This window comes from Balaenoptera musculus, chromosome 19, assembly GCF_009873245.2.
Source record: "Balaenoptera musculus isolate JJ_BM4_2016_0621 chromosome 19, mBalMus1.pri.v3, whole genome shotgun sequence".
Lineage (NCBI taxonomy): Eukaryota > Metazoa > Chordata > Mammalia > Artiodactyla > Balaenopteridae > Balaenoptera > Balaenoptera musculus.
The window spans coordinates 23,617,917-23,627,600 of NC_045803.1; the positions used below are offsets into that span (position 1 = coordinate 23,617,917).

The following is a 9,684-nucleotide window of genomic DNA, read 5'->3' on the forward strand; positions in this document are numbered from 1 at the left end:
GAAGGCCCCTGAGGCCAGAACAGTGCCCCTTTGGCTTGCCTTGATCCCCAGCACACCAACGTGCCTGGCACATAGGTATTCAAAGCAACTATATGGAAGGAATGAATAAAGGAGGCTCCAGCAGGAGCCGGAGGCTGGGCTGGCCACCGGGAGAATTGTGGAAGGAGGAGGCTGCAGCCCAGATTTCCCAGAACAATCAAATGAGCAGAGGGCAGGAAGCCCTGACAATTCCCAGAAGTAAGCTCGGGGACCCTCTGGGAGAAAGCTCAGAATATGCCGACAGGACAAGTCCTTAGGCCTCTTTGATGAAAAGGAGCAGCCAGGAAAACCAGCTTTGAACCCCTTTCATTTCTCAGCCTCCAGAAGACATGAGTTTATGAGCACACGGGTTCTCTGAGGGCTGGTGCATGGCTTCTCTCCAACTCCCCGATTTAGAGGGCACAGCGAGAGCCATGGGCAATTCCTTTTGGGCCATGCCGCCTGCCCAGAGGACGGGGGAGGCATTCCACCCACCAAGTCAAGAGAATGCAGACCAGAGAAGAGGCAGCCAAGCTGGATGGACACAGAGCAGCAAGTGCAATGACTCCTCATCCTTCCTGGGTGAGGACTGAGCTGATCCACTCCCGGAAAAACACAGGCTGACCTCTGTTTGCCGTAGGCTGCGGTCAGTGTGTGCTGAACCCCAAGACTCTTCCCTTGTCTTTCTGGTGACAGCCAGCTTTCCCTGAAAAACCCCAGAGAGGCCTGTGGACCCTGAGACCCTAGGTGGAGGAAGAGGGGAGCAGAAATGCAAGGCTGAGGAGTCCATCCAAAGCTGTGGCTCTCCTCCCTCCCCACCCTCCCTGCAGATCAGAGATCTGTTTCTGGAGAGATGGAGCAGTCCACAATACAACAGTTCTATGCACTGGCTTTGGGGTCCCTGGGGAGCTCCCCATCTGATCCTCCACAAAGCCAAGCAGTCAACAAGCCTCAACCACCCACCCAGGTTTTTGTGCCTTATTCTGAAATATGCACAGAAATAAAGGATCACCAGGTATTCAAAGAAAGCCCCCAAGATGAAAAGGGGAGCTCAGAACAAATAAACAGAAATATAATTGTGGCAGAAACAGAGAAAACAAGAAACAGAGGAAAGTTTTAAAAAAAGGTTCTCATTAGTAACCACAGAAAAGTGTGAAAGACTGTTCCATCCATTAAAAAAGAAGAGGGTGTTATGGAAAAAGAACAAACATAGAATAAAAGAGAGGTCTTTTACAAATACGAATGTTAACATTTAAAAATCCAATATAGGGATTAGAAAACAAGGTTAAGATAATATTCCAGAAAACAGAACTGAAAGATGGAGATGTATACATTAGGAGAGAAAAGATAAGAAAGAGGGACAGTGGATCCAGCTGGTCCTACATCTAATTAACTGGAGTTCAGGAGGAGAAATGAAAGAAAGAGGGAAGGAATTTATTAAAGAAATACTACAGACATTATGCAATTTTAGAACAGAGGATTAAAGAGAAGATTATAAAAGCTCCCTGAAATTTAAAAGAAAAAAAAAATCACATATCAGAGAACTGGAATCAGAATGACATCAGACTTCTCATCCTAAAAACAGCCGGATGTGGCAAGACAGTTAGGTTGTATGTAAAATTCTAGATGAGAGAGAATTAGAATTTTGAAGACATTGCACCATTGTCAGAGGACAGAATAAAGAGTTTTAAGACTTTCCAAGATGTAAAAAAATGTATGCCCCCTTTCTAAGGAAGCTGCTTGGAGGATAAACACCAGCAAAACCAGGGACTAAACAAACAAACAAAAAAAACAGAGCTCCAGGAAACAACAGCTTCTACCTAGGCCCAAAGTTGAAGCAGGAAGATGGAGGGTCCCCAAAAGGGAGGACTTCAGGGGGGAAAAAAACAGTATACAATATAATATAATTAAAGACATGTAGTAAAATATTAAGAGCATGGGGCCTAGGGTCAGACCATCTGGATTTAACTCCTGCCTCTGCCAGCTTTTAGACAGAATCATGAGCCAGTTTATTTAACCTCTCTGAGTCTGTACTTCCTGGGCTGTGACATAATAACAATGCACGCACTTCATGGAGTTGCCAGGAGGGTCACTTGAGAATGCTTGCAAGGCACCTGGAACAGAGCTTGGCACACAGTGAGTGCTCAAATGTTAGCCATCAGTATGATGCCGGCAACAGGGCAAAAGGGGAACAAAAGGAATCAGAGACTCCGAGAAAATCAGAGATCAGGAAAGAATGAAATTAAGTACATGATTGAATTTTCAGTGAATAATATTTATATAATATAATATTACCTTATATATATTATATAATTTTATGCCATAATAAAGTAAATACTTTATTAAGTTAAAACAGTGATATATGTATTACAAGAGTTGTGAAGGGATAAATGGGGAGAGCTAAATCTTCGTCTCTCTTAAGAGGAAGTCCATAGATAATGAACAAAATTGATGAGGAGAGAATTGGAGGCGAACACCAGGAAAAACAGCTCGAAGACTTCAGCGTGTTTGCGGCTGGGGAGCAGGATGGGAAGCAGGTTTTGCAAAGCTCAAGGGCACAACATCTGAGGGGGAGACGGACATGCGGTAGACTGTGTAGGTTTGTGGATTTATAACAAGTGTGGCAGCACAAGGCAGTGAAAGGTCTTGTTCTAAGAAAATCAAACATCATGACAGTTTTCTGAGAGACAGAGGCCACGTATCTTGAGGAAAGGGGTGCTTACCTACTTTCATACCTAAGTGCCCATAGGGGCCAGCTGCATACCTGGAACTTAATCTCCCCGAACACAGCTTTCCTCATTTGTAAAAGGGGCTCATAACAGCGCAATAACCTCAGGGCTATTTGAGTATTCGGATAAGTAAAACACTTAGCACGGCACCTGGCACATGGTAAAGTACATGAAAACGTAGAGCTTGGAACTCACCACCCCTCACCACACCCATCCCACCCCAGAAGGTCAGCCAACAAGGATGGCAGTGTACTCAGTCCCCTCATTGTGCGGTGGGGGCAGGAGGACGAGGGGGTGTCTTCCCAGTCCTAAATCAGCTCCCCCAGCCACCTGGCCTGGCCCAGGCCACCTCCCCGCATGCACCATCAGCTGATGTGCGCTCAGAAAGGGCAAACGCGTCCTCCACGAAGCTGCGCTTACTCCTGGAAGGAAACCAGAGCTGAAACAGAACCTCAGAAAGTCTCGCAGGCTTCAACGTGGACGACTTGGGGGTTAGCGGCCCCTCAGCCTCCTCTGCCCGCTATACGGCACGTTAGTCGGGAAAGGCCTGCGCCGAGCGTCCCTGGGCTGCACCCATCAACCAAAGCTTCCTGCTGATGGAGCTTCTTGGTCCAAGAGGACCCAGATCGGGGGGACAATTGTCACCGAGACTCCCTTAGTCCCATGAACCTAACAATGCTTCCTCGGGTTCCTACTTCAAAGCAGACCGGCCTGCTTACCGCAAATATCTGGGTGTAATCCGACGCCCGCTACTGGCCTCTGGCGCTGGGACTGCGAAGTGCCAGAGTGGGGCACAGTGTCCCGTCCTGCTGCTGCGGCTGTGCCAACCCAGTGTTTACTCTGCCTGGAGATGCCCGACTGCCCGGAGGCCTGGGAACGACGTGGGCCGGCCAGGATAGCTTCTCTAGAACTCGGCCCACAGCGATAAGCCTGGCATTTCCACTTATCACTGAGCCTGCCCCAGGCCCCAGAGGCATCCAGAGGTTTCACTTGGTTATCTGCTTTGCTGGGCGGTATCTGCCTCCCTGGGGGCCTACTTCCTGCATCACTTAGCGGAGTGTCCAGTGTGAAACAAACACCACGTGGTCCAAGGAGAGAAGAAAGAAGGGAGGGAGTCCTAGGACAGAGCTGACCTGAGTTCAAAACCCAGGGGCCCAGGAGAAGAGCTGGTGCTCCTTGCCTTCAGGCAGCCCTCCAAGACAGAGCAAAGCCCTGAGCAGCAATAGAACAGGTTGCTTCCGGGGATGCTTGCACCCTGGCTGGGAACCTGGTTAGTTATCTCCAGGCTGGGGGGCACCAGCTATTGCCTCTTCAAGGAAAACTGCTCAGGAAACAATGAAGATATCTAGAGCCCCAAAGGCTGCGGCATGCTGCAGTGAGGGGAAGGCTGTGACCTGCCTCTTCTGCTGAATGAGACACCTGCTCCAACTCAGCTGGTGCCCTCAGGGAAGCTCCCTGGACAGATCTTCCCAGAGTGCCCTGGGGGAGGCCAAGCCCTCCACATATACTGGCACATGTCCACAGACAGACAGACGGAAACACGCGCATATCACTCCAGGGCCCCAACTCACCTGGCCTGGCTGACAGGAATCAGAGAAGGGGCTGCAGGCTCTTGATATTGGCTTGCTTTGCTGAACCTGACCATGGGCAGATCCTGCGCTAAGCACTTCAGCCGCACATGTCTTATTTAAACCTTGCTACAACCCTATAGGGCAGATTACTATTTACCATCCCCATTTTACAGAGGGGGATCAATCTAAAGAACTAAAGTGGCCTACCCAAGGCCACGAAGTCAGAAAACAGTGGAGCCAGAATTCCAACCCAGGTTGATAACTCACAGCACTTTGTCACTCTCAGAGGCAGAGAGGACTTCAGAGACTGCAAGGGTCAACTCCCTCATTTTGTAGACGGAGAGTCTGAGACCTGGAGAGAGGAAGGGACTTTCTGAAGGTCACATAGTAAGTCAAAGGCAAAGGCAGGACCAAATAACAAAACTGTTGCCCTCAGAGTGACCATGGAACTCTCCACCCTGCTCTCTGGGTTTCAGAAGGGTGTGTGTGTCATGAAATAGGCCTCTGCCCACAGGCTCAGCTCTGACAGTTGTCTGAGGAGATGAGGAGGGGGCCACAGGGCAGGGACCCTCAGATACTATATTGGTTGCTTATTCTTTCGTAGAAAAACGTCTACAGCTTATCTCATCTGGCTACCCAGAAAGATAGCCACAGTCCTGCCAGGATGAAACCAGGAAATGTGCTTGGGAATAAAACCAAAGTCAAGTTGGCCTCTCTGAAGAAGCAGAGAGGGAAATGACAGCTGCATGACTGGCCTGGGCCTCAGGGAAGTCCCCTGTTAGCTCTCAGGTGGCTAGTGGGTTTGTTCCCAGGATCTCACGGTCTTCTGTAGTCAGCATTCCTACCCCTGGTTGAAGCCTTTTTATTTCATCATTTTCTTTCCCACATACCTAGTCAAAGTTGTTCCCAGCCAAGCACGGTCAGATGGAATCAGCCTGAAAATACCAGAGAAGAACAAAAAGCACCCTCATAAGCCAAATCCACACCAGCAGCTATTCATTCATTAAACATGTACAGAGCAACACTTATAAGGAAATAATAAAAGCACTAATATTCATCGAGCGTTTCTATGTGTCAGGCACTGTGCTATATCTTCACATAAATTACTTTTGCCCCTCACAACAATTCTAAGAGGAAGAGACTATTATCCCCATTTCACAGACAAGTCAACTGAGGCTTGGAATGACGAAGCCGTTTTCCAAAGTCAGTGTAAGGACCTGTATATCAATGCAGGCAGCCAAACTCCTGAGTCTGCTTACCACTGAAGGAGTCGAACTGAAACATTTTGTCTAGAACCCGACTTTGTCTCTGGGGGGCTGCATTTGCCAACTGCCAATTCAGAAACACAATTATATTTGCAAGTTGGAACTAGGCCAACCAGTTTCTTGCCAGCACATTGTATTGCCTGTCCTTCTACCGGCTCACACTGGCAGGGTGGACCCACCTGCAAAGTGCTTTGATGTGTGCTCCACTTACGCTCATCGGAGGTGCATGGATTATGAATCTTATTTTACTCATGAAGAGACTGAGGGTCCCAGGGAGAGGCAGTGCAGAGCTGGTCTTGGCCCCAGGGCCTGTGTTCACTGTAGTAGGTAGGGTTTCTGACCACACACACACACTCACACACAATCACAATCACTTTAGGATCCCCAACACATCTGACTTGATAGGAATCAGAGAAGAGGTTGCAGGCTTTTGATAGTAGCTCTGAGCCTGACCACGGCAGACCTGTGCTAAGCCCTTTAGCTGCAATATCTTACTTAAACCCCTTGATTGTGCTGACTCTTGCGAGCTCAGAACTCTGCTTGTGCCATGGCAAACTCGGGAAGTCTGGGCGGGAGCAAAGTTAACACACTGGAACAACAGAGAAGGTGGCACAGCCACTAACTGCTGGGTGCAAAGGATGTGGGTGGGATGGGGCAAAATTATATGATGCACCAGTGTTTCCAGCCTTCTTGTATCTGAGAAAAAGAATTCCATCATCATCTGCTCAAATTCTCTCCCCGCATTTTATCCCTACCCTCCGAGGAGAGCCTGGTCTCAGGATTTTTGGTGTCAGATCTGAAGAAGGGGTGGAATCTGACGTCTGGAGGAGACAATTTAGTGAGCTGGGTAGCAAAGTACCAAGAAGGGGAAGAAAAGACGGGGAGAGATAGACAGGGAGCAGGGCCTGGGGTTGGGGAGCTGCAGACCTGGGGCAGCCCCATGATGTGAGAGAATGGGTGAGAAAAGAACGGAGGGTTTGGAAAACTGTGTGCTGCCACATGTGGATGGTCATGGGGAATCATAAGTAGGAATGGCAGAGTGGCCTACCTTCCATGGCCCCAAGTCTTTGCAGAAACTCAGTCACTTGATGTTACAGGGTGTAAGATCTTACAGGGTGTAAGAGGGAGGTAAAGAAATTGGAAGAAGTTTTGGCAAAGTGAAAGGACTTCTTGCCAGAAACAGGACTTGGGCTGAGCCTTGAAGGATGGGTGAGATTCGGGGAGGCCAGGGAAAGGTGAGGGCACAGAGTGAACAAAGCTCCAGGTGGAGCCTGGCAGATGGAACTGACAGTGCAGAGACTGGCCTCAGGCCAGGAAGTGTCAATGGAGGCCCAAATGATTCAGCAGGCAGGACCCTTAAGAAAGTGGACCTGGGGCTTCCCTGGTGGCGCAGTGGTTGAGAATCCGCGTGCCAATGCAGGGGACACAGGTTCGAGCCCTGGTCTGGGAAGATCCCACATGCCGCGGAGCAACTGGGCCCGTGAGCCACAATTACTGAGCCTGCGCGTCTGGAGCCTGTGCTCCGCAACAAGAGAGGCCGCGATAGTGAGAGGCCCGCGCACCGCGATGAAGAGTGGCCCCCGCTTGCCGCAACTAGAGAAAGCCCTCACACAGAAATGAAGACCCAACACGGCCATAAATAAATAAATAAACCCAAGGTTAAAAAAAAAAAAAAAAAAAAGAAAGTGGACCTGGAAAGTCAAGCAGAGACATTTAGACCCAAAGGAGCAAGATAAAGGGACAACAATCCTGTGGAATGTTTTTAGGTGGGAAACAACATGATAAAATTAGTGTCTAAGAATGGACGGAATGATTACCTAGGGGTAGGACGGATTGACTCAGAGGCGACACAAAGCCACTTCTGGGATGTTGGAGGTGTTTTATAGCCCGGGTGGTGGTTACATTGGTTCATGCCTATGTGCATCCAGGTCTGCAGTGTTCAATTCAAAAGGCTGTAAGATTTGTGCAGTGCTCTGCATATAAACCATGCCTTAATCAAGCTCTGTTAGTATGAAGAAAAGGGAGGAAGGGGGAACCGATGGATGTGATGGCAGAATGCAAACAGATCAGGAGGGCACAGGGTCATCATCTGCACAGACGCTAAGATCAGCAAGTGTTTACCAGTTCTGGGATGTATGCTGTTGCCAAAACACGGGAGCGCTGAGGAAGTGGAGTGACATCTGAGAGAACAAGTCTTTGAAACTCCTTTCGCAAGTGCTGACTAAAGCTCTGAGGCCCTCCTTCCACCACCCCCATGCCCGCAACCGAAGCAGGACCCCTCCCCAGTGTAGGCCAGACACTCTAAGGATCTGCGGTGTTCCACCCAGATCCAATAGGTGAAGGCTTCAGCCCAACAGCAGGTCGCAAAACAGCAAGTACATACATTAGACTCCCATATTTGTTTAAAAAAAATATATATATATATATATATGCCAGTATGGTTAATTCTGCATGAGAGAATTGCAGATGATCTTTCTCTTCTATATTTCATTTATATAATTATTCTAATTTTTAAGTGTATTATTTGTGTTATTAAACAAGTTTGTTTTTCTATAATAGTCACCATTCACCTGGACCCACAGGAATTATTCTAGACAGACAATATGCACCAGAGAAAGGTTTAATTAACCAAGAACAGAGTGACAGACTACCTCAGGAACCCAGCTAGCAGAAAGCAGCATTTAATAACCTTATAGGGAGGTCAGAGGTCAATTGCTTAACCTTAAATGAACAGAACAAATGTATAGGTAACAGACTCAGGACTCCTCAGAAATAGCAGACCTCCAGGGGATAGAGCAACGATTCCTCTTTGCACTTTGTTTTTTAAATAGATTTTTGCCTCCTTCCAACTTGGGAACAAAAGTTCCAGACTCCACGTGCAACTCATAAACTATACAGGAGAATTAACTTGGGAATTTTTTAGAGCTAAGCTGGCAAACATCTGGAAACAATCAACAACCACAGCATTCTCAAATGATTTGAGCCAGAAGTATTACTAATCACAGCAATGTATGAAAACAGCCTTGAAGTCTGAATTACACATGCAATTCCCCCAAACCTGCACAAAACCAAAGACAAATCCATGCACTTAAAATTGTTAGTTTTTATTATTGTTTGCTTGTGGTCAGACTCTAAATGTGTTTTCCGGAGGGTCTACATGCCCCTAATGCACCTGCTGAAAACACACACACACAGTAAGTTTACCATCTGCACTTACATACCACCTTCCATCCATGGATCCTGAGTGGTCTGTCAGAAATGTTGTTTTCATAAGTCCCCAGTGAGATGCGTAAATATTGTTACCTCCATCTTATATGCAGATAAACTTAAACATGGGGGCAGCTAAGTGGCTTGTCAACAGTTATAACCCAAGACAAAATCCATGCAAGCCACCCTCTGGTCTCCCTTCCTCTTCTGACCCTGCCTTTGAGCTTTCTTGTTGGCCCTGGTTTAAATCATGCACGCAGGCCATTGTTTCCCTGGTGATGGAGGTGGCATTCTATTTCCTGCCCTGAATCTGGCCCGGGGCCCTGGTGGCACCGCATTTAGCCACAAGTGCATCAGCCATGCGTGAGTGGGGACAGCTTGGCTCTTTGGAAACCTAAGTGGCATGTGTCAGCTGGCACCAGCCTGCTAAGAGCCACTCCAGGCCACCCTGCTAACTCTTCCATCACTAGCCCAGAGCAATCCATAATGAAGGCAATGACGACTCTCCAGGAGCTGGATGAACAAATGGGAGCAGCTCAAAGGCAAACTCTCTGGCCCGGCTTCAGTCCAGCCCTCAGGGAGAAATAATCCTTACATGCCTGGGAACCAGGCCCCTAGACAAGTCCAGCACTCCCTCTGCTTATTTCTATGGACAAAGTGTGATGGTCACAGATTACATTCCTAACAGGCAACTGAATTTACACTTCCAGTTTCCAGCTGCAGTGTTTATTTTTATGGTTCATTAATTAATGTGTCCTGGAATGACCATTCAGAATCACCTCCAGAAAAATAAAGTCGCTGGGGCATCCACGAGGTAATGAGTTACCACCTGAAAAGTTTCTCTGGCGGCTGCAGTCACTCTTAGAAATTAAGGGTGGAGATTGTTTTGTGAAC

At 48.0% G+C, this 9,684-nt stretch overlaps 1 protein-coding gene across 2 annotated transcripts in view; it reads right to left on the reverse strand.

The window, feature by feature from the left end:
- MYLK3 (myosin light chain kinase 3) overlaps window positions 1-8,993 on the reverse strand; it is a 57,354-nt gene extending 48,361 nt beyond the window's left edge. Inside the window, exon 1 of one of the 2 annotated variants that reach the window (XM_036835100.1) lies at window positions 8,801-8,993. In XM_036835100.1, coding sequence (XP_036690995.1) covers window positions 8,801-8,854 — 54 coding nt within the window. In that variant the 5' untranslated portion in view covers window positions 8,855-8,993. The remainder of the gene's footprint in view (window positions 1-8,800) is intronic. The other variant, XM_036835102.1, reaches the window with a different exon arrangement.
- Between the last annotated feature and the right edge of the window lie 691 nt (window positions 8,994-9,684).